This window comes from Lipotes vexillifer, unplaced genomic scaffold (genome assembly GCF_000442215.2).
Source record: "Lipotes vexillifer unplaced genomic scaffold, Lipotes_vexillifer_v1.1 scaffold738, whole genome shotgun sequence".
Taxonomy (NCBI): domain Eukaryota; kingdom Metazoa; phylum Chordata; class Mammalia; order Artiodactyla; family Lipotidae; genus Lipotes; species Lipotes vexillifer.
In genome coordinates this window covers 1,260,235-1,286,737 of record NW_006769699.1, presented here as the reverse complement: position 1 = coordinate 1,286,737, position 26,503 = coordinate 1,260,235, and the positions used below count along the sequence as shown (strand labels likewise).

Sequence of the window (26,503 nt, the reverse complement as noted above, 5' to 3'; positions counted from 1 at the left end):
CACTCTTTCAAATGGTTCTTTATTTTGCATTAAAAAAAAAATAGATGGTTTCTGACAGGTAAAGGTGATCCAGAACACATGTTTATCAATAAATTAACCATCACTTTTCCTTTTTCTTTTCTAAATTGACTTCTGACACTAAGCTTCTTGACAAAGATTTTTCACAACAACTTTAAGGTAAAACCTATCTCCAGCCTCTCCACATCCTTCCCCCTGCATAGAAACATTTCTGTTTAGGAAACGGGGAATAACTTAGCTTTCAGTACATGTTTCTTTCTGGCTGACTGAAGATACATGAATTTATTCTTGAATAACTGCCTGGATACAAAAATATCTAATGGTAAACATGGTACTTACAGAAATATATAAAGAGGACTGAACAGAGGCATATGTTACACATTAGCAAACATTAAATTAAGAGAGGTTAAATATGGAATATCTAATACCACATGCAGAAAGAGAAATAAATGAAATCGCTGTAGGGCAGTGTGAAAAAAAGTTTATAGCAACCACATGCCTCTGAGTTTTCAAGATGGTCCTAATTTCAAATATTTGTTCCTGTTGTTAAATCACGTGTCTTGACTTTTCTTTACAGAATTGTGTTACTGCAAGAAAAGTGTAATTTTTGAAACTAAGGTGTTGCTGTAGTTTATAGGACAAAAACAGTGACTGGAAGATAGCAAAAACACCACCACCAAACATTTAACTTCTTACCTCTTGATCTCTGCACCCTATCATTAGTCTTTTATTTTCCAGTATTTTACACTCTAAAGAAGGTCACATCTGTGATTTCTATATAGAAATAAGTAGGAACACATAACTGACAGTAACCTGCAATTTATTTTACATAAACTTTCTTTATATATAAGTAAGAATTTTATATGATAAGATCCACTGAATACCTATAATGTCTCTAGTAAGGTGTTGAACACTTCACGGGAGACATAAAATATATAAAGGCCTTATTCCTCTCATCAGGTAGTTTACTACTGGTTTACCTAGATAAGTGAGAATTGTTAAAAATTGTTAAAAAGCAAAATTAGGTGGTAAAGACTCTTGGTACAGTGGTAGTTCAATAAAGGAAGACAACGACTCGGACCTGAACCCAGGAATCTTTATAAAAGAGAAGTTCTTTGAGGCATGGTAAAGTTTAGAATATTGTACAGAGGTATAGAGAACACTTCCTTTGATAGGAACAGTGGTGGAGGTGGGTGGGAATTGTGTGAAGCATGAAGGAAATTCCTAACTGGAAAAGAGGGTAATGCTGAAATACATTGTAAATAATGCTGGATGGTTACATTTATTGTGAGTCTTTTTTTTTTTCTTTTTACAGTTAGGGCATTTTGGGGGGGATGGGAGTCTTAAAAACCTGTTAAAGGAATCTGGAGAACCATAAAGTGATGTGATAAATCAATAAATTCAATCTATGAATAGATTGCTTTTAGGAGATACACACACACACATACCCACCCACCCACTCCCACAAATTCAGGGGTTGTGGAGTTGGAATCATTAGAATGGAGAAAGACTTAGAGCAGTGCTTCTCAAAGTGCGGTTTCAGGACCGGGAGCAAAAGTGTTGCCTGGGAACCTGTTACAAGTGCAAATTCTTGGGCTCATTTCCACTTGCTCATTGCCTACCCAATGATGCCTCATTATGAATTTGAGTATTATAGTCTTTGTAAAACATAAAAGAAATATAATGGGCTTTTCTTCATAGTAATATTGGGAAATGATTTTCCCTAGTTTGGTTAACTTGGATTGAAGAATGTAAAATAATGTTATAGGTTTCTATTAAGTAGAAATTTTATATCTATACAAGTTGTTTAATTTTCATATCCAGACTGAAGTCAGAATTGGACTTGCTTCTTACCTTAGTTCTATGCTTTATCTTCTGATACTGATATTGATATCTCCTGATACGAAACTACTGATATCTTCTTTGATATTGATCAAAATAATGATGATTGACTTTATATATTATCATTATAACAATTCCCTTTATGTACCCACATTGCTTTATTATTACAGATATCAGGCCTATAAGATTCCTAAAATATCTTGTCCAGAAAAATATTATTCCATTTAAATTGTAAACTAAATACACATTAGCTTCTAGCAAAACAGTAAATGTGAACATTCAACGAACAATTGCCAAATATGGGGGAGACAGAAAATGGGAATTAAATTCATGGGTTTATTTTTGCCAAATAAATTTAAGATTTGTCCCTGGTTGACTGAGGGGAATGACAACAAAATAATAAAGGGTTTTTGTATTTGGGGAGGCTTAGTTTAAAATAGCCCAATGATAACAACAGAAAAATTCCTATGGATTTTTCTCTTCCTCATTTTTCAAAACACTGAGCTACCAGAAAAATAATCTGTTTTTGGCCCAACTCATCATGGGATTCTTCCAAGTTCTCCAGCTTCTCAGTCACATAATTTACTATCTCCAAGGAGCATGGCTTTGTGTTTGTATAATACTGGACCTCCAGAGAATTCCCAATAAATTATCTTTAGAGGAAAGATATATTAGAAACTCTGCCCAGAGTGCTCTAGATACCAAGTCTGATATATCATAGGACCAAAACTATATAAAACAATACCAGTACGTTTCCTTTTTCCTCCCAGCTAAAGAAATAAGTCAAGAGAACAGCTACTGTTAGCCAAATAGGGACACACTGATAGGACAGAAAGCAGAAAGTCTCTCTGTACAAAGAAGTTGCCTTTACTGACTGTATTTCTCCTCCTTGATTACATTTTCTGAACAAAGCTACACACCTTTGAAAAAGATGGAAACTCTCAGAAAAAGTTTGCATTCCGCATGTCATTATTATCTTTTCATAATATTGTTTCACCAAAACCGTATTAGGTGAAATTCCTTTAGGGTTTGTGAAAGGGCTTGGCAAGGCTTCTAACGAAGCCCATTTTAATGCTAGTGGGCAAAGGATAAAATTGCACAAAGCAAGTGATCACATACCAACTGCTGTCATGTAATCCCAGCGCTCAACGAGGCACATATTGAAGATGAGGTGATCTGATGTTTGCCCTTGGCCAATGAGTGAAATCTGCCTTTCCAAATTCTGGCAAACAGACGAAGTCCAGCCAATGAGAAACCAAAACACTACCAGGAGTATTACTGCCAGCATCCTCATGACCCGTCCACCAGTCATGTATGGAATCCGTTGGGCTGTTCGTGAAAGAAACACCTTCAAAACCCTGGGAAAGCAAGACATCAAAATTTGAAGGCAAACCTAACAACCAGAAAGTAAAATTCTAAAATAGCTCATTTTTCTAGGTGAAATTTAAACCCACCCAAACCTACTTAGGCAGAGTTTTAACATAAAAAACAAACAACAGTGTTGCCTATACTTTTACTGAATTTCATTCTAGTTTACCTTCCAATAGCAGAAAAAATATCCTGCATTAGGGGTCAGTGAGTCAACAGATTTGTGTAGGATGGAATTCTTTTGAGTATGTTTTAATATTTCAAGGAAAATTCTCAGGACCTTAGAAAGATCCACAGGCAAACATTGCTCAAACAGGGTTTCTGAGGGATCAAAAAATAGTCCTAAAAGTGAGGAGTTGGGTTTTACAATATTATACTAAGTCAAAGACTTCCTTAAACCAGTTGTTGTTTTTTTATAGTAGAATGTTATAAAAGGTATTTTCTGAAAATCATTTTATATAGCCTCCCTTTATAGTCATTTTGTCACATTACCAAAAATAAGTACGAAAACAATAAGAAGGGTATTTAAATACCCCTGAATAAGATTATTGCATTAAGGAAGAGGATATGACCTATAAGAAATACAGCAATTTTTTAAATTTGGGGTTTTTTTTTTCTGTATATATGACTCAAATGCACAGCCAGAGTTGAGACCTACTGGATTACATGATATCTAAGAACTGCTCCATCTCTAAAAATGGTGTGAAGACAAAATCCAACCTTACTATAGGGATCTTTCCAGCCATCCTTTCTTTTTTTTTTTTTCCTTGCGTTATGCGGGCCTCTCACTGTTGTGGCCTCTCCCATTTGCGGAGCACAGGCTCCGGACGCGCAGGCTCAGTGGCCATGGCTCACGGGCCCAGCCGCTCCGCGGCATGTGGGATCTTCCCGAAACGGGGCACGAACCCGCGTCTCCTGCATCGGCAGGCGGACTCTCAAGCACTGCGCCACCAGGGAAGCCCCAGCCATCCTTTCTTTAATTTCATCTCCAAAATATTCTTAGCTGATTTTAACTCCCCATTCTCATTCTGATATTTTAAGTCACAATATTGTGGCTTGACATAAACTACCATGAGTGGTTTATGATACTATAAGGGTATCCATAATCAATTCCCAAAAGGCAAAAATGAATTCATCTTCCCAACTTTTCTATTTCCTGCTGATTCTTTCAACATTTTAAATGAAATATTCATATGCACTATTCATAAAAATCATTATAAGTATGGAAATGAAACATACATACCTGAAATAACCTAGATGTATTTTACTATTTTTTCTCTCAATGCTGGGCTTTGATAGCTCTTTCAAATTAACATAACACATCCAGTAAAGAAAGTTATTTTCTAGCAGATTCTTATTTATCCTTCCCCCCTGCATATCTTTAACCCCACTGTCCTTCACCTAACACACAGCATGTAGTTATTTAATTCTGAATAAAATACTTATCCTCAATTTTTATGTGGAACAATGTCAGAAAGGTATTAGTATAAAATAAGAGTACAAAAGAAGATCACTTTACTGACCATTTAACTACAGATAGTCCCCAACTAAAGATGGTTCGACTTACGATTTTATGATGGCATAAAGTGATAAGCATTCAGTAGAAACTGTACTTCGAGTTTGAATTTTGATCTTTTACGGGGCTAGTGATATGTGGTACGATATTCTCTCCTGATGCTGCAGCTCCCAGGCAGCCACACGGTCACAAGGGTAAACAACTGACCCACTTACAACCATGCTGTACTCATTCGACCATTCTGTTTTTCACTTTCAGTACAGTATTCAATAAATTACATGAGATATTCAACACTTTATTATAAAATAGACTTTGTGTTAGGTGATTTTGCCCAAGTGGAGGCCAATGTAAGTGTTCTGAGCACGGATAAGGTAGGCTGGCCTAAGCTATGATGTTAGATGTACTGAATGCATCCTCGACTTTAAGATATTCTCAATCTACAATGGGTTTACCTGGACATAACTCCACTGAAAGTCAAGGAAGATCTGTAGTTCACCAGATTAGCAGTTACTTTCCATTCCCTGGGTGAAACATACTGAGTATGGCCCGTGTCATGCTGAATGCTAGTACTGGCAGCGAACACAATGCCTCTCTCCAGTATGCCTCACTTTTGCTCCAACTAGTTGAATTGCTACTTGTTAAGAATCAGTTGTACTTGTCCCCAGATTATGCCCACTGTTATCATCTTTTTTCCTTGGTAGTTTATTTGTAATATTATATTAGTTTCAGGCATACAACATAGTGATTCAATATTTTATAGATCATACTCCATTTAAAGTTATTATAAAATAATGGTTATATTTCCCTGTGCTGCACAATATAACCTTGTTGCTTATCTATTTTATACATAGTAGTCTGTATCACTTATCCCATGCCCCTAACTTACCCCTCCCCCCTTCCTTTTCCCCACTGGTAACCACTAGTTTATTCTCTGTATCTGTGAGTCTGTTTCTGTTTTGTTATATACATTCATTTGTTTTATTTTTTAGATTCCACATATAAGTGATAAAAGAGTATTTGTTACCATTTTATATAATTTAACTAAATTGACTGTGTAAGCAAAGGAGACATTTGCACAAAATTCTATTCTGAATGCTTTGGAAGGACTCCATAAAGGTGAGTCACTAAAAGAACTGTTAACTTAGGGGAAAGTAAGGAAAATTTTAATATATTGTGGTGGTCAACAAACCAAAACCCAGAAGGAGTCTACACTCAGATTACCTCAAAATAACAAACAAAAACTCTTTAGATTCTCACTCCTACTTAAAGAACCAAAACTATGAACAACAGATAATACATTGCAGTGATTTATGCTACAAAGAGAACAATTAGATCCACAGTCAAAGAAGAGGACTTACTTCAAAAATATTGGTGAACAATTATTTGTATCTTAAATTACAGTATCTATACACTTCTTTAACCCCTTTCTACTTTAAAAACCTTTATTCATTAATTGACCAATCACTAATCCATTAAGAAGGCTTCTACTATAATCAGCAGATCAAGATTCAAAAACTCTATCCTAGGAATGAGAGAAATTTCTTGGAAAACTAATATTTTTGCCAGTGCCAATCTTATTTTTTGTAGGAGAAACCTGTAGCCACTATGTGCACGTAATTGTTTCTGGTTGTACCTGGATGAATTCTAAATTTTGAATGATTAGGATCTCAAAAGAGGGAATCTGAACCATTTCTCTGGTCTTCTATATTTTGGCTAGGGCCAAAAGAAAAAGAGAGAATTGTTCCAAATTCTAGCTTGACTATATTTGAATATCTGAAATGTAATTATAATGAACAAAGGTTTATGTAGTGACAATCATATGCGAGGTATCATACTAGACAACATGGAAGGCATAAGATATGATTCCTGTCTTCCAGAAGCTTACAATCTAACTAGAAATAAGTATGTAAATAGCTACCATATAAAACAGCATATATTATATGTTGTTGTGTGTAGTTAGTTAAGTCCAGGAACCTAATAGAATAGGTGCTATTAGGTCTGGGTCTTGATGGATTATCAGTAGGTAGAAATGGAGGAAAGTAGAGAAGATATAAGGAGACATTCTAGCTGAAGGAAATCACACAACAAAGTACAAAGCAGGGAAATGTAAGTTGTCTTTGAGGGACAGTGGGTGGAAATGTTTGGCAAGAAGGGACGGTTTTTTTTCAACCCACAGGGACCCCTAGGGATTTTTCAAGTTACTGCGAAGGGTTTCATTGGGTTGAGAACCATTTCTTCAGAGAAAAATAGTTATGATTTATATTTTCTTTCCATGGCCAATATGTGGGAAATCATTTATTTTTCTGATACTTGAAGATTTTCACATAGAAACTCTAAACCTCAATGAGAAGAAATATTTAATTTTTAAAATAACTATCTTTAAAATACTTCTTAACCAGATGAGTTTGTCCTTTGCAGAGGAAATCTATATGATCCCAGTATGGTAGTCTTTTAATCAAGAAATCCAACTTCTAAATTATGAGAAATTTTCGTGCTTTCCAGATGACCCCATGGGTATTTATTATAAAATCTGAGAACTCAAGATTGTCATAGATCCCCAAATCTCATTTCCAGAGAGGAAAAGCCAAAGCAGAGCCCTCATGAGTCTCCTGTTACTGCTTTTACTGGCTTTCAAACACTAGAAAATACAATAACACAACTCTGCACGGCAATCTAAGCATTTCAGGATATTGGTTTTTGTAAAATGGAATAAGATGCATTTTTCTAGGATTGCCTTAAAATAAAATGAGAAAATTCTGCTATATCTTCAAAAAATGAGCTCTTGTTAGTCTAGGGTTCACTGCCTAGAAACCAAGTTCTAAAAATGAAATCCTTAGACACGCTTTTATATGAAATACAGCTGTAGAAAAAATGCAATCTTAAATCGATTACTTTTCCTACTACTTTTTTCACAGATAAAATTTTAGCTACCATCTGTTCAGAAGATTTCACTATTCTAAAGGAAAGCAGTAATGTATACAAGAGGACTGCAAAAAATTTCCAGAATTTAATATAAAAAGGTATATTTAAAGTATATATTCAGTTCTCATTATTAATAGTAGATAAATTCATAGAAATCATGTTGAAATGATAAAAAAAAAAAGGAATTGGCTGTCACTATATGTCTGCCTCTACTTTTTCACGTTCCACATTTCTAGTTTGAGCTCATAAAACTCCACTGTAGGGGCTTCCCTGGTGGCGCAGTGGTTGAGAGTCCGCCTGCCGATGCAGGGGACACGGGTTCGTGCCCCGGCCCGGGAAGATCCCACATGCCGCGGAGCGGCTGGGCACGTGAGCCATGGCCGCTAAGCCTGCGCGTCCAGAGCCTGTGCTCCGCAACGGGAGAGGCCACAGCAGTGAGAGGCCCGCGTACCACCAAAAAAAACCCAAAAAAACTCCACTGTAAGGACTTGTACTTAGGTTATCGATTATCTGCTTCAAATATCTAATTGATATTGTTACTCCTTATTTAACTTGATCTCTCTCCAGCTTTTGGCGTGGCGGAGGCACTTGGCTTCTGTTATGTCACGTTCTCTTGATTCCCTGCCTACTCCTCTGTCAGCAGCTTTTTAGTCTCTGTCAGAGTCCTCTGCCTCAGTCTTCCCCTTAAATAATAGTGTTCCTCAAGGATCTCCTAAACTTAGTCACCTTCTATTCTTGCTCTACAGATTATACCTGGGAAATTCCATCCACAACTCTGCTCCAATTATGTATATGCTGGTGAGTCCCAGATCTGTAACTTCGGTTTAGATCACTCTCCTGAGCTCAAGATCTGTATACTCAGTGACCCACGGGACATCAACAGGTTCCCCAAATAAAATCGTCATTCTCTCCACCCCTCTCTCCTCTAACCCACTGTGTTGCCTGCCTCAATGACCAGTACCAGTTAATTGCTCAACACAGAAACCTAGGAATGAACTGATACTTCTCCCTCATTTACATTCCAGACACCAAATGCACGATTAAGAATTTCTACCTCTTAAATATCTTTCAAATCCTTCTGTTTTCCTCCATTTTCACTGCCACTATACAGCTCCTGGTCATCAACCTCTGTCCTCAGTAATTTCCTAACCAGTCTCCTTATTGGTCTTGCCCACCTTCAGTCCACACTGTATGCTAAAGCCACAATGATCTTCTTAAACTGCACTCTGATCATGTTCCTCTCCTGTTTACAGTCCTTCTGTGGCTCTCCACCCAAATCCTAGCTACCTTACGATGGTAAAACGCCTTTAAAAATTGGTTCCTCCTTGCTTCAGCATGCTCGTCTCTCACTATTCTCCCCTTCCTAGGGTCCTGCGGGTCCCTGTGGACTATATGCAGGTGTCCTCTATCTGAACCTTTGCCCTCAGCTTCCTGTACTGCCCCTCCCTCCATCAATACAAACACCTAATTTAGCTAATTCCTGCATATTTCTTCATGGCTCATTTGAGATGCCACTTGCTCTGGGCTAGTGGTTCCCAAACCACTATCATCAGCACCATCTGGAAACTTGTTAGAAATGCAAATTCTTGGATCCCATCCATACCTACTACTATGTCAGAAATTCTGGGGATTAGGGCCCAGAAATCTGTATTTTAACGAATCCGTTAGGTAAATTCGGACGAAGGCTATAGTTTGAGAGCTTTTTTTCCCAAAAGGCTTAAGACTGGTGCAGGTGTCTTTCTAATGGGCTGACTGCTCTAAACTGTCAGATAAATTTTTGAGTTTTTGTTATGCTGACACCAAAATTTAAAGCCTCTAGTAACAGAAAGTTTCCCATTTTCCGAACATCTGCATCTGTTTGTGATTTAGCAGCATCTTTTTTGTGTACTAAACGGGAATATACATCCTCAAGCCATCTAGTCTTCTGTTCTATTAATTTAATCAGAAAAATCCCAAAGTCTTGAAGTTCTCTCCATTAGACTTGAATTTCTATACATTTTACTACTTTCTTAGAAACTCCAGAGAATAAATGCTTCTGATGAAAAGTAGGAGGTGATTATTTTCTTCTATGAATATAAAGCCACTCAATTCTTGACAAAAGAGCCTTAAGAGTGAACAACACAAAAAGGGCTGAAGTCACTCCCTCTCAGTTTGCTTTAAATGGTCACAAGCCCTCATGTTTATTAAGCTTTTCAACAATTTCTCAAAATTTCGTTTTCAGAAGTAACCTAAAGCTGCTTCTTGGTCACTGGGTAGATGTTAGGTATATATTAAAAAGGACTGGCATCACCTAGGCAGAAACAGATTGTTAACATTTATCAGACATGAAGTTCAGTAAAACTGTTGTGACTATTTTAAGTTACTGCTCTTCATAAGAAGGAAAACTCACAACTCAGCTTCCCAAATATGGGTATTTTTGTCCATTTCAGTGACCTGCTTGTGCTCTCATATCTCATATTAATCTTCCTTTCTTTTGACCTTAATTTAAGTAGACAGAATAAGGCAGAATGATGAAAAAATAAAGGAAGAAGGAAGGGTTACAGGACTGTTGCAAGTCAAACATAGAGCTAGAAGGAACTTGCGGATTATCTCTTCTGATATCAGAAATAAGGAAAGAATGCCTGCTTTCACCACTTCTATCCATCATTGTACCAAAAGTTCTAGCCAGAGCAATTGGTCAAGAAAAAGAAATAAAATGCATCCATATTGGAATGGGAGAAGTAAAATCGTCTCTGTTAGTAGATGACATGATCTTATATATGGAAAACCCTAAAAAACACACACACACACACACACACACACACACACACACACACACAATCTGAGCTAAAAACCACATTCAGTGAAGTTGTAAGATACAAGTTCAACATTAAAAAATCAGTTTTATTTTTATATACTAGCGATGAGCTATCTGAAAATGAAATTGACTAAACAGCTCCATTTACTATAGCATCAAAAAAATACCTAGGGGTAAATTTAACCAAGAAGGTAAAAGATGTGTATGCTGAAATCTATACAACATCACTGAAAGAAATTTTTAAAGATCTAAAGAAATGGAACGACATTCTGTGTTCATGGGTTGAAAGACTTAATATTGCTAAGATGGCATTATTCCCTAAATTGACCTACAGGTTCAAGTCAATTTAACAAAACAGTGTGGTACTAGCATAATGGTAGACATATAGAACAATGGAACAAGACTGATCATCCAGAAATAAACCTCTACATCTCCAGTCAATTGATTTTTGACAACACTGCCAAGACCATTAAATAAAGAAAAAATTATCTTAAAAAAAAAATCTATTCAATAAAAAAGGGTGTTCCCTGGCAGTCTAGTGGTTAGGACTCGGTGCTTTTGCTGCTGTGGCCCCGGGTTCAATCCCTGGTCGGGGAACTAAGATCCCACAAGTCGCATGGTGCAGCCAAAGAAAAAAATCTTTTAAACAAATGGTCCTAAGGACAAGTGTATATCCAAATGCAGAAGAATGAATTTAGACCTCTACCTCACATAATATACAAAAATTAATTCCAAATGAATCAAAGACCCAAATGTAAGAACTAAAACTATAAAATGCTTAGAACAAAACAGAGGTATAGATCTTCCTGATCTGAAATTAGGCAATGGTTTCTTAAATATCATACCAAGGCGTATGTAACAAGAGAAAAGATAGATAAACTGAACTGCATAAAAATAAAAAATTTGTGCATCAAAGCACACTATCAAGAAAGTAAAAAAGAAAACCCACAGAATCGGAGAAAATATTTTCAAATAATTTATCAGATAAGGGTCTCAGATCCAAAATATATAAGAACTCATACAATGCAACACAAAAAGACAAAAAACCCAATTAAAAAATGGCCAAAGGGGGCTTCCCTGGTGGCGCAGTGGTTGAGAATCTGCCTGCCAATGCAGGGACACGGGTTCGGGCCCCGGTCTGGGAAGATCCCACACGACGCGGAGCAACTAAGGCCATGAGCCACAACTACTCAGCCTGCGCGTCTGGAGCTTGTGCTCCACAACAGGAGAGGCCCCGACAGTGAGAGGCCCGTGCACCGTGATGAAGAGTGGCCCCTGCTTGCCGCAACTAGAGAAAGCCCTCGCACAGAAACGAAGACCCAACACAGCCAAAAATAAATAAATAAAAATTTATTTTAAAAAAAAATGGCCAAAGGACCTGAATAGACATTTCTCTAAAGTGATGTATAAATGACCAATAAACACCTGAAAATAATCTCAACATCATTAGTCATTGGGAAAATGGATAAAAAGATTTTCTTCCTTTTGCCCTTTAAAAAATTTAAAATATCTTACTGTATTTTATATATCTTTAAAAGAATACATAAAATAAATAAATATAAATATCTTCCAGTCACTTTCAAAATTTACTAGGGGGAGGGGTGGAGTGAGAGGCAGGGGTCAGCAGATGTAAGCAAACAATAAGGTCCTACTGTATAGCACAGGGAACCATATTCAATATCCTGGGATAAGCCATCATGGAAAAGAGTATAAAAAAGAATGTATATATGTATAACTGAATCACTTTGCTGTACAGCAGAAATTGATACAACACTGTAAATCAACCATACTTCAATAAAAACATTTACAAGGAAACAAAACATCTATCTATCTATCTATCTATCTATCCGTTCCCACAAAGTGTAAATATTTGGTGCTAATGAGTGCAGTAGAGAAAACTGCTACAAATTGCGCTGTATCCAGAGTGAGCAGTACTGAATAATGCATGAAATGAAAATCCCTAGGCCAGAGCCAGAAGGTTTTTTTGCAGCCTGCTTCAATATGTTTTAAATATAGTAAAGTCTTTTGTTGTTTCTTGATTAGCCTTAGAAAAAGGAAAAGTCAATTTGTTTTCAGAAATCATATTACAGGGAATAGGAAAATGTTCTTCTAGCATTAAGTTTCTTAATCTCTCTCTACCCCCTTTCATTTAAAACAGTTCCTCATTTTTCCTCCTGATAATATACTTAGATTTTCTGAGCCTAGAGATATTGCCTTTCCAGGTTTCTTAAAACCAACCAACCAACCAACCAACCAACCAACCAACCAACGTACAGCAAGTATTCTGTGAACCCACACATGCATGGACGTGCCAGATGTTCTTTTAGGTCTGCCCTACATCATTAATGTACTAAGTCAAACATATCCATGGTTACTGAAGGAAACTCTTTTTATAAATGAACCTTCTTCATTTTTGCCTATTTCAGCTCTATTTTTCCTTATGATCCATATTGAGCCAGCTAAAACCTGTCCCATTCTCCTTTCTTTCTTTCTCTAAAGAGAAACAAAACAGTTTTAGCTTCAAATAAATTGCATTGCATGAATGGCCTACCAGTGAGGTGGGGCGGTGGGACTTGTCTGCCCTGGGTGCAAGTAATAGTGTCCGTAGAGAATTTAAGGCAATAAAAATGATAACTCAAAGCTGTTCTGCTTTTTATCATCACCATGTGCTGGTGATTCTAAACAATGTCAGTGATAAAATACTCCTTCCTGAAGGACTGGACCACTTTCACCACCTTCCCCTAACTTGTTACACCTCTGTATTGCACTTTTGTTAATAAACAAAAGACTTGCAATTTTCCTTTGGCTTGGTATGGTAGTCTTTGGCTGTATGACTCTCAAATGTGGGGAGCGACCACTAAAGAAAAAGGTGGGAGATTTGATAAAAGTGAATGAAACCCTTAAGTTCCCGTCCTAGTCTAACAGCATCATTTCTAGTGACAGACTGAGATCCTATTCCTTTTTCATATTTTCTTCAAGTTTTCAGAGCTAGTGGAATTCTGTAAACACTAAAATTGATCAGTGAGAGATCAGGAAAGAGAAAAAGAAATGTTAAACAATTTTACTAAGCCTTGAGGGAAATGGCTGAAATAAAACAAGAACTCAGGTGTTTCCTGCTTATCCTATTCTCAAGGGACTAGAACAGTCACTTTATCAGTACTGATAATTGCCTTAGAATTTTCTGCCTAGAGAGGTATTACTTTTTTAAAAAAATTTGAAATAAAAAAATTAGTTCTTATAAAAATGAGAAAATAGCATTCAAGGGACTTTATCCCTTAGCTCAGGCTACCTTGACCCCTGAAGCTACCTTGCATCAGGTCCGACAAAGCCTGGTTCTTTAGCTTTCTCTTCAAGTCTATGACCTTCTCCATACCCTTCCAACTAATTCCTTTTTTGCTTAATTTAGCCATCCTCAGTGTCTGTGGTTTGTAACCAAAACCCCCTACTTGACATATTTTACAAATATTTCAATCATGTTTAAGATTTACAGCAACTCTACAGGTGCAGTGAGAAGTGATTCTCAGAAGTTAAATAATTTCTTCTTGGTTGTATAAGTTATTAGTGGCGGAACTGAAATTCAAATTTGGATTTGTAAAGATTTTTATGTCTTTCCTCTCTATCACGTTACCACAAAATCTTCAAAGTCCTTTCTTGAGGACAACACGTTGCTTGACTATAAGAGATATCAACCAAAGACATCCCTGCAGCTCCATTCACTATAACCATCCACCCATTCATTCACTTAACAAATATCTGAATACCTTAAATGGGCAAGATGCAGCACTAAGGATGGGGAATACAAAGCTGGTTCAGCCACTCACTTCCATCGGGTTGCTCACATTCCTCTGAGATGTTGATTCTTCAGTTTATAGACTTAAACAATACTGGAATCAGTTAAATTTAAACAATATGGAAAAACAATATAATATACAGCCATATGGTTCAGACAGGATAAGAATAATTCAGCTCATTAAATTAGAAATAGTTTCCACTCGATTTAAGCCTTCAGTAGGTAATTCTTCACTGCAATGACTTCTAGGGACACACAGTCGGAGAGAAAATCGTTTTAATTACAGTCTTTAAAATAAAGAAAAGAATGATGAAGTAATCTAGTTTCCCAAATCCCAATCATTTGTATGCCACCCTCAAGATTTCTGCCTGTATCTGTGTACCAACTAATATTTTCTTTAAATCAACTTCTATTTATTGCTTTAAAATATTTTAAAGGGACTTCCCTGGCGGTCCAGTGGTTGGGACTTCGCCTTCCAATGTAGTGGGGGGCAGGTTCGATCCCTGGTCAGGGAGCTAAAATCCCACATGCCTTGCAGCCAAAAAAACCAAAACGTAGAGCAGAAGCAGTGGTGCAACAGATTTGACAAAACTTTAAAAATGGTCCACATCAAAAAAAAATCTTTAAAATATTTTAAAGAAAACTTTATATCGCTACTTTCAATGAAAAACTGGTAGGTAATCAATAAATAGAATGTAACTATGAAAATAAATACAGTGAAATAAAGATAATAAATTTCATCTAGATAGTCTTGCAGTGGGAAGCTCTGAGCCTGAAGCTTGATCCACTCTTTGTTGTAAAGGAAAATTAGCAACTGTTTGGCAGGTGTTAAAGACCTACTATTTCCAAACTATTTTTTCTCCTGGAAATAATCAGAGGGATGGAAAGAGAACCTGAATGGAAGGAATTTTCTTACTCTGTGATTCAGTGTTATTTAATACTGTGTTTTTGTCCCACAAACAGCCTCTCACAGACTGCAGTGTCATGTGTTTCAGGCACATGAGAGCACACAGTGAGTCAGGGAAATAGGAATGCTTTATGTGTGGAGGGAACTGTGGGAAGCAGCTTCAAAGTCTGCATCTGACATTTTCATTCATTCACTCATCAACTATTATGCATTAAGCACCTGCCATGTGTCATTCATTGTGCTAAGAGCTGGGGATTCACTTGTGAATGACCTCACTTCAAGGAGAAGGTAAATTAGGTAAAAATGAAGAAGATAATTACATAAGCAAACTGTATCATATAATAGAGGACCCAACAGATGCTAAGGGCTAGACTCATAGGGAGAGAGGTCATTCTCAAGTCTCAAGAGGCCACCCATTCTTCTGGGAATTCCAGAAGTCTTATTGTCCATTATAGGCTGTCAATGATTTCTCATTTCCTTTAGCGAGCACCAGCTGAAAAACAGTTATCATATAAGGCATGGAAACCAGAAAGTACTTAAAGAACAGGACACAAGAGCAAAGTGTGCTATGATGTGGAAAGAATAAAGTGAGCATCAGAAAAACCATTAGAGATTAGTCTAATCATTTCTTTTTGTAGTAAACAGAGGGCTATGATTTCCTAGGCTAAACTGAGATTTAAACTGGACCTCCTGAAGTCCAGTCCAATAAATTTTGTACTATATGACATATATAAGAAAGGATCTTGAGAGTTAAAGACATTTACATTTTTTCCAAAAAGATAATCTGGAGCATTCCAAGTTATTAAAATAAGTACAAAAAATAGTAAAAGAAATGGAGATGCTTGTGTAATGGAGAGTATAATGATCACATTTCAAGAAAGGGTGACTTTAAAGACAAACATAACACATATTATGGCATCTAAGATAAACTGTTTTATGAGCCATATCAAGATACATTTATTGAGAAATACTTACGGTCAAATTAGCATGAAAATATGAATGGCTTACTGTGACTATTAAAACAGCTTTAAAGCTGATCAGCGTAAAAGGTTTCCCCTATAGAACTACAGTGTTATCCTGCAGGAGAGATTTATACTTTAACTCCTATGCTCTTTGGCACCACTGCGCTGAGAAAACTTGGAAAGAGGAGGCAAGGGAAAGCCCTAGAATCATTTCCAGCTATTCCCAGCCTTTCTGGATAGGTAATTTATTTTCTTGCCTCTTTCTTGCTAGTACTTATCATATACTTTTTAGAAGTAGGTGATTTTGAAACTAAAGTATAAGGGAATTTACAGTGTTCTCCAATTTATAAGGCTGATAATCACTGGAGCCTACTGGTTAAGAAGGGAAACCAAGAATACTATTTTTTGGAAATTCATCCAAAGAATATCAGTGGGATTACCCTGGGGCATGGAACTCAGGAATGGAGGACGACAATAGCTTTTGTCAGCTAAGCATATTGCTGAATTCTACTATACAGGATTCTTTGGTAGCTCTGGACTTGGATTATTATTTCAGCTGTATTGTCTTTGTATTTCTGCCTGTTCTTAGCTAGTAAATACTGTTTCACATTCATTCTAAATTTATTTTTTATTCAACCAATGGCACATTCTATTAAAGCATGTTGTTCAAATTCAATTGTATTAAAGACTTTCCTAGAGAATCCTAAAGATATTGTCTTGAAAATACAAAATATATATCATCTTCCTATCTAAATTTCTGAAATTTAACCATTTAAGTGGCTGACTGAGCTTGCAATTACATGCTAAGCCAAACACTTTGATCCTCCCATGGGAATGAAAACTAATAAAACATAATATACCTGTGAAGCTTGAGAGTGACAGTTCCATAAACAGTAGCAAAACCGAGAAGACGGACCCATCTTAGGAGAATACAGCGAAATGTGCTTGGCTCAAAGTACAAAATAACAACCTGTGGGATGAGAAGAGAAAGAAAGAGACCTTCAGGATCAGCTGATGACCCACAGATTAAAATCAGTATTTCACAGTCTGATGTTTAATACTATGAATTTTGACATGAGAACATATTTATTTGAATAGAACTCTAAAATATTATTTTGATCATTCTTTGTCCAAAACAGAGAACTATAAAGTCTCCTCATTAAAGTCTTTCATTCTAGCTTTCAGGAGTTTCTAGCAATTGCCCCTAAGTTTTTGGTATGTCCAAGCTTCACTCTCCTTTACTTCCCCGGATGGGCCAGCCAGGCGAGTTCCCACTGCCTTTCTCAGCTGGAGCCGTGCCTATCCCTGCTCCACACTTCCGGCCATACCTTTCCCCTGTCTGAAATATCCTAAGAGGATTACCCTGTACTGCACCCCATCCCCCCATCATCTATCACTCCATGTTTATTACCTCACTTAGTACTTGGCTCCATCACTTCACTAACTCCTTGCTTCTCACTCCAGAGTTTTCACTCAACAAATATTAATTAAGCATTTATCATGAGCCAGGCAATATACTAAATGCTATGGGTACAAAGGCCAATAAGAAAGGGAAGAGAGCCATATAAAAAAGAAATTGGAGGCTTCCCTGGTGGCGCAGTGGTTAAGAATCCGCCTGCCAATGCAGGGGACATGGGTTCAAGCCCTGGTCCGGGAAGATCCCACGTGCCACAGAGCAACTAAGCCTGTGCACCACAGCAACTGAGCCTGCACTCTAGAGGCCACCCCCCCCCTGCCAATGCAGGGGACATGGGTTCAAGCCCTGGTCCGGGAAGATCCCACGTGCCACAGAGCAACTAAGCCTGTGCACCACAGCAACTGAGCCTGCACTCTAGAGCCTGCGAGCCACAACTACTGAAGCCCGTGTGCTACAGCTACTGAAGTCCGCGCACCGAGAACTCGTGGCTCCACAAGAGAAGCCACCGCAATGCGAAGCCCGCGCACTGCAACGAGGAGCAGCCCCCACTCACTGCAACTAGAGAAAGCCCACACGCAGCAGCAAAGACCCAACGCAGCCAAAAATAAAATAAATAAATAAAAAATTTAAATGTATATAAATAAATAAAGAAAGAAGAAATTGCATCAAAGCAGTATAGGTGCTGTGATAAACATCTGTGCAGGCTCCATGGGACACAAAGGAACAAGTGGCCAACTCTGGGGGATGGTCAAAAGTCCTGTGAAAGCACAGTACGCACAACCTTTCATCTGCTACTGCATGGTTTTGAGCAAGGCCCTCATTGAATAGGAAATGGTTTGGACATGCTAAAGGATTAATGCCATTGAAAAATGTGGCCTGCACTCTTCTGCTGGAGCAGCTGGCCTGAACTGATTCTGCTGAGCAAAAGGTCATTGTAACAGAAGGGTATATGCCACTCCTAAAATCCCCAATGCTATTTTGGTTTTTCATCCCAAAGATGTGAATACTGGAAAACAGAAAGCATAGCTGGGGGAGATGGGGTGGGTGCTGACATTTTCTTGCTGATTTCTGACAAATGGAGCCCCACTCTCCAGCAGTACCAAGCATGACATTACCTATAACTCTATGCTGGCATCTCTCTAATATTTCTACTATATAAAGTATTAAATTAAGCATTGACAAGACCATTACGATTAAATTCTCAAGGACTGGGGAAAAGACTGGACAAAAGTGTCAAGAAATGAGAAGAAGGTAAAAAATAGATGTGGACAGGAGATAATGTTCCTTTGTGTGTATATAGTACTTGTCCTTAATTTTCTAATTCACTAAGTCTATGCTGAAGATAAAGATTTGATTTCAGAATTTAATCTGCCAGGAAACTGCATCCAAAACCTGATATAAAACCTTTCCTTTATTTTCTATTTTCACAAAACAAGTTAAAATTCTGTAACTTTGTATTCTAAGTTTTAGTTCATATGTTTTAGACATAGTTCCTATGCACAAGGGTCCAGTGGTAATTATGAGTTCTGCAAAGTAAGCTGTACTGTTTACTAAGGAATTGGAGCTCAAGGAAGAAGGGAAAACTTATGGGAAAGAAGAATAGAGAAAACTTGATATAAGATTAAGGGATTAGGAAAGCATAAGTGTTCCTTCTCATGGCAGAGAGAAATGATAGATTAGAAACTAGAGACATAGGAACCTAAAGTCTAGAATATATAAAATCTCAAATATTTCCACTAGAAATGGCTTTAGAGATTATTCCAGCACAGTGGATTCCTGGGGGCTGCAAAAGCCTGAGACTTATTGCAAACTTTTCTATTTCACAACAAGCAACAACTAAGAGAATGAATAAGCAAAGGTGAACAACTATACTACAGACGTCTGCATGATTTTTTTATTTTGAAAGAAAGAATTGCTCTTGAACTGTTTGGGAACTATTGATATAGGTTCAAACTTTTATTTCACAGATAAAGAATCTGAGGACTTGTTAACTGTAAGTGAAAGATTGAGTCGGTCAGAGATAAATGAAAGAATAACTGAGATATAAGCTTAAAAAGTAATAGAAAATGAAATGCCAGTGAACTTAATAAAACATATTAGAAACAGTTCAGCAAATAGTGAGGTAGAACTCTCAATTTTGCAGAGTGTGGTGGTGGAGATACAGGCTCTGAATCCAGTCTCCTTGGGTCCAATCCTGGCTCTATTCTTTATTAGTTGTATGACTTTGACAGACATTGCCTTGCTATGCCTCAGTTTTCCCATTTGTAAAATGAACACAGCAATAATACTTGCTGATGGGACTGTTTTGAAGTTTCAGTGCGATACACATAGTGTCTGCTACAGTGAGTATTCAGTAAGTATTGGCTAATATTATTATGAGAGTTGATTTATGAATGTTTTGTTCTAAAAGTTACCCCTGCAATGCAGTATAATTGCATCTCATGAATTCAATGAATTCTTTACTAATGCTTCTAGCCACTCCTTTTGAATTCCTGTAATCACTTTTGGACTGTATATTTTTTCTACCTTATGTTATAGTTATCTGTAGGGGTCTCTCCCTGAAACAAATGTAAAATCCTGGGTGCTTTACATTTATATGTAAAATATTTGCTCAATGATCTATTTTAGTTAATTTAATAAATACAATATTATCTTCAAAATAAACTATTTGAAAAGTCCCATTAGGGTTCACTGGTCTTTGCGACTCTAACCTACATGTTCACTAGTTATTTACTCTGCGTGAGGCAGTAAGGGATTTAGAAGCCATAAAAGTAAATCCGATGCAGATTAGGTCCTCAAGTTATCATTTAGAAGAGTGGATGTTACATGTAAATGATAAAAATACTGGCATGATCATACCACATATTTATCCAGCATTATTGCTAGATACTAAATTATACATTTTTGCATTATTTGCACATTTAATCCTCACAATACCTTATGAAGTAGGGACTTTTATTTTATAGAAGAGAAATGAGGCACAGAGAATTTAAGTGATATGCTCAGGGCCACACAGCTAGGAAGTGTCAGAGCTGGGATCTGAATCCAGGTGGTTTGGTTCCAGAGTTCATGCTCATAAGAGCTGCACTGGCTTGCCTCTCCAAATAGTTCTACCACGTGGGGAGATGACAAATGCCACAATACCATGAATTGCATCATATTGAGGATTCAGAGAAAAGGGAAATTTCTCTCAGTGGAAACAAGCAAAGCTATCCCAGGAGGCTGGACATCTGAGAGCGCATGAAGGAGGAGTGGGTTTAAGTATGGAAGCAAAGAGGAAAGAGGACGGGGGCCTGAGACAGAGCCATGGTTGTGGGGATGCTTCAAAGTGTGGAGTATACAGGGACACAGCGGGAAGATATCCAGGGGAGTGTAGAATATCAAGCTTCAAAGCAGAGATGTGGCCAGTTCACTGTAAACTGTGAATAACAGGGTGAGGAATTCAGATTTTATTCCAAGAGCAGACATGCCATTAAACTTTGGGTTGAGATCAGAAGTGTGCTCCAGAAAGTTACTCTGGTAGCAGCATGCAAGAAGACTGGTTGCCCATGGAAGGCAAACAGAGTGAAGGTGAAAAGACCAGTTGGAAAAAAGAAAAACAATCCCAATCCATCATCTTTCCCACCAGCCTTTTCCCTCTTCTTATATCTTATTCCACCATTCCTCTTTCCTCCAGCTCCCAAACGGCACCTGGGGTGATGTTTCTGACACCTCACCCTCCTGCCTAGAACCTTTCACTGGCTCCCATGAAAAAGTCAAAATTATTCGAGCTGGTTGTCAGCAGCTTGCCTTTATTACATCATTGCTTTTCCTCCACCCAAGCCCCTGAATCCTTGCATATGCTGTCCCTTCTCACTGGACGTTCCTTACACAGCCCCACAGTCTCACCTGTACCTGGCTTACTCCTGTTCACCTGCAGGTCTCAGCCTGAATATCCCTTCCTCTAGGAGGACAAAGCTTTGCCTGTGGTTTAGGACACTGTCCCTGCTTTATGGCAGCACTGGATGCATGGCACCATGCTGGACTGTAGGCGCTGTGACAGGCATGTTTATCATGTTCACTTCTGTAACACTGGCACCAGCAGAGTCCTGGCACACAGGAAATGTTCAGAAATATTTGTTGAATGAAAGAAAAAATAAAGCTATAGGAAAAAGGTAAAGAAAGATGTAACAAATACAGTGAGAATGGGAATTCAGTCACGCATGGGAATAGAGGAAAAGATGATGCTAAATCAAGAAAATTGAGCAACTCATTATTTGTTGAGGCAAAAGAGAATAAAGTGTCAAAGATAATGTAAAGATTTTAAGCCTGGATGACTGGGAGGACGATTGTGTCTGAAAAGAAACAGATAAAAAAAAAAGATGTGTAAGCTGAAAAAATTATGTTACCTCTGCTTAAAACTCTCCCCACACCCACCTTGTCCTTCACGTCTCAGGTCAGGGTTGGCATCCACGATGCTCCCCAGCACCCCCAGACCAAGTCAGGTTTCCACCTCGCTTGCATGGTATTTACTTGTATTGAATTCTGAGTTTTCCTTCATCACACTCATCAAATCTATTTTGATATAAGTATTTCTGTAATTCTTTTGTTGAATGTGTCTTACTAGCATGTAAGACATGAGAGCAGGGACTGTAACTGCCTTATTCATGATTGCATGCCTATTCTCTAGTGCTGTATGTTGTAATAGGAGGTAACCCAATGTGGAAGGAATGAGATTAAAAAAGAAGGGAGGGAGAGAGGAAGTGAAGAAGGAGAGAAGATAGTAAGTTCATTTTTGGATATATTGAGTGTAAGTTTCCTAAGACATCCCATTCAGATCTAGCCTTGTATTAGTTAATATAATCTGTAATAAGAAAAAAACAAGGCTAAGATGTTTCAATGTTTTTCACATCCCTATATTTAACCTTTTCTTGTTAAATATCATGTATATAAATGTATAACAAATTACTGTAAAATAAATACCTCCTCCCAAATCCTAAGTTAATAACAAATTTCATAACAGACCTTGGTAGGAGAAGAAATGAAGAAAAACTAAGCCACTGAGCAGAAGATTTATGAATGATGATGATTGTACATTTCTGTACAAATGACAATAGCTGCTCATGCCCACCCACTGATCACTGTGCTAGACACGTTACTTATATTTGAGGTCCAAGATATACTTTATTATCCCCATTTTAAAGACAGAGACTTAATTTTAATGGGGTTCACTGATTTGCCTATTATCAAAATAGAAAACCATTGCCATTATCAAAATAGGAAACCCATAAAAAAATTCCTTTACTGGAAGAGCTGCCTAAGGTGTATTTTCAAAGTACATATTTCAAGGGAAAACTTTTCCCGTTTTCTTTCCAATACTAGAGGCTAATGATAGATATAAAGATATTTTATTTAATGTGTGAGAAGCAGGATATAAGTGAACCATCTAAGGACCAAAGAACATGCACAACTGCTGGGCAAATAAGCACAGTGTATAAACTGTTAGGGTTAGGAGGGTGGGGTGAGAGAAGAAAGAGACATTCGGGGCCAGCAAGAGAAAACATGTCACAGCAAAATCACCGGTTTTCTTTTACCTTTAATATTGCCTCTTGGGAACTCACTCTACTCTGCCTAGAGGTTTGTTTCCCCCAATCTCGTTGAGAGGAAGCCTTCAGTGTGAAGGTCTAAGGTGGATGTACCCCTATGGGCATTTTAACAACTTGGCTCTACAACACTGGAAGTTTCTTCAGTTGCTTACAAAATTCAATCAGCTGATCTTAGGGGTGGGATGCTCTAGACACTGTAATTTTTAAAAGTATTGCTGTTTTGGAAATAGCCTTCCGAGCATTCCCCTCATTCCAAACAAATGTGCACAGATTATCCACCCATTTCATCAAATGTGATTTTTTAAGCTAGTTTTGAAGTCAGCTTGATTGCTTATACCTTTTGGATACTGAACACAATGAATGAGGAAGAAAAGAGAATCATAGAGAAAAGGCTATTAGTCTTTTCGAATATGTACAAAATAGAAGAAAATTTTAAAATAATTTTCCTTTGCAAATATAGACACAGCACCAGAGGTAGAATATTGACCTCTGCTATGTTTGCTCAGAAGGTACAAGGCCTGGTGCTTCTGGAAGAATAATGCTTAGAAGGTGGAACCGTCAGCAGTCAGCACAGTCCGGTGCTTTACCCGAAGCTCTGACACTGAAAGATGTGAAGCTCCTGTTTTAGGCCTGATATTTTAAGGATCTGAGCAAGTTTCCTAATAGTGTTGGACACAGCAATTCTACTTTCCTAATTGACTCATCAAGTGTTATTTGCTTCAGTTCAGTGAAACTGGCTGTGAATTAAACCACTTTTATAGGTGAAGGTGTTACATGCGTTGGAGTTTCTGTTGGTGTGTGTGAACAGTTTTATTTATAAAAAAAGATTCCTGGGTAACGGAAGCACGGGGACAGATGCCGGTGGTGAGACTTTTGTTGATGAAGCTGCCCTTTGATAAGGATTTGAGGGACTCCTGGGGCTTTAAGGACTTTCTCTACCGCATCTACAATTTCCTTCTGCTCCATACAAGGAAAAGTCCTGCTAGTCAAATATTTTCCAGGCCCACTCATCCCTCTCAAGTTTACTGTGCTCCCAACACTGCTTATTGAACAAAGGAGAATTAAGCATATATCTCATCTTGATGGAGGACAGTCCACAAAAGTAACACTTGGAAATATCTAGTGTTAAAACCTAGTACTTAATCTACCCAGGTTTGCTATCTTTTGAACTAGGAGGCTGGAAATGAATCATTTAGGCAGGACTAAGTATATTAAAGCACTTTTATATGTGATTTGCTTTAAAAATAAGTAGATTCAAAGTCCTTGAATGTATTCTAAATTATTTTTCTATATTTGGCAAGACATATGGTTCCATCCACAGGAAATTTATTTAGGGTGAAAATGCATGTCCTGTAAATGTTTAACTAAATATCTAAAGTTGGATTCAAACTACAAAAATTAGAAAAATACTTAATACAAATTACTATACACATGAAGGGGTCTATGGCTGTGATTAAGACTTTCCACAACCATGGTCTAAAACTTATTACTGGGGCTTCCCTGGTGGTGCAGTGGTTGAGAGTCCACCTGCCGATGCAGGGGACATGGGTTCGTGCCCCAGTCCGGGAAGATCCCACATGCCTTGCAGTGGTTGGGCCCATGAGCCATGGCTGCTGATCCTGCGGGTCCAGAGACTGTGTTCCTCAACGGGAGGGGCCACACCAGTGAGAGGCCCATGTACCGCAAAAAACAACAACAACAACAACAAAAAACGCATCTATTATCTCATGGTATCTGTGGGTCAGCAATCTAGGCTTTGCCAGTCTCAGGGTCTCTCCCGAGATTGCAACAAAAGTACTGCCCAGGGCTGGGGTCTCATCTGAAGGCTCAGCTGGGAAAGGATACACTTCCAAGCTCATGTGGTTGTTGACAGGATTTGGTTCCTTGAAGGATGAGGAAACTGAGGCCCTGAGTCTTTGTGGGTTGTTGGTTGAAGGCCACTCTCAGTTCCTTGCCATGGGGACCTCTCAACACAGCAACTTTCTTCATCAAAGCCCAAAAGAGAGTCTGCTAGGAAGATGGAAGTCATAATCTTCTGTAACCTCATTGCAGAAGTGACGTGCTCTCAATGTCGATGTGTTTTATTAATTAGAAACAGGGTGGTCAAAGGGAGGGTATTGAACAGGCTATGAATACCAGGAGGCAGGGATCGCTGGGGCCACCTTAGAAGCTATCTACCACCAAAGGAGACCCTACTTTGAAATCATCAAAAATGCTATTATCTACCTGTGTTCAAAGCAAATGATATAAGAAGAGTATAGAACAAAAAGCCATTAAATACCCAGAGCATGCATTTAGAGAAAGAATAATGCGAAAAATAATTTTAAAGAAGACATTTTTAAAAGATGAAAAGAAATCTACCGAGGCTGCCTTCTCCAGTGGAGTCTAACTCATCATCAAGTTCATAATTCTGAGATTATTGCACATGGCTCATGACTAGATGCTACTGAGAAAAGACTTTTTTGGTTGTAATATTTTTAAACAATAAGAAAAACATGGTATGGTCACAGTGCACTGGGAGAAATAATTTGGATCTTTTCAAGTATTTATATCTATGTTTAAACTGTGACTAACAAAGAATGAAGATTTTCATGTTCAACCTGGCAGATTGAACATGTTTATGTCTGTTACTTCTGGAAACTCTAGTGAATGACTGCAAAACTCTGAAGGCCAAAGAGAGTATGAGTAAAAATGACAACAGATGATAGCTATCAACAAAATTCTGGAAGATGGAAAGCAGATGGCAATGTATAACCGGATGAAGAACTCAAAGAAAGAGGAAACCTGCACCCGAGAGGGAAGCCACTCAGAGGTCTGTCTGTCATCTTTTAGGAGGGAGCTGGACAATAATAATAACAACAGCATCTAATGAGTGCCTGCGATACTCCAGTTACCTTAAAGTGTCTTAACCAAACAACCTACTTGTTCCTTACAACAATCCTTTCAAGCAGGCATTAGTATCCCCACTTTATCTGTGGGAAACCTGAGGCACAGAAAAGTTAAGGAATTTGTACAAGGTCACACAGCCAATAAGTGGCAGAGTTGGGGTTTAAACTGAGCCTGAGTCTGGAGCCCAAGTTATCACTATGTGTTACTGTCTGCCTTTACATAGGAAAGATAAACAGGTAAGGACAGTGACCTTTGATGGAGGCTGAATGTTGTCGAATGCCTGGTGCCCTAGGACTTTGACCAGCTTATTCATGGTAATAAACAAGGAGGGCTTAAATTGAATAATGTTGCTTATAGGGTAAAAATAATCTAATAAAAAGAAATGAAAGTTATAACTAAAGATAAAAGAATGTAGTTAACAAACGGGGAAATGAATGCTAAAAAACTAAACTGGGATAATTCATGAAGAGAAATTGTGAAAGGAAAGAGT

The 26,503-nt window shown here is 37.8% G+C and overlaps 1 protein-coding gene across 1 annotated transcript in view; it reads right to left on the bottom strand.

The window, feature by feature from the left end:
* GPR158 (G protein-coupled receptor 158) overlaps positions 1–26,503 on the bottom strand; it is a 327,088-nt gene that overhangs the window by 32,031 nt on the left and 268,554 nt on the right. The window contains 2 exon segments of the mRNA XM_007445867.1: positions 2,980–3,218; positions 16,983–17,092. Coding sequence (XP_007445929.1) covers positions 2,980–3,218; positions 16,983–17,092 — 349 coding nt within the window.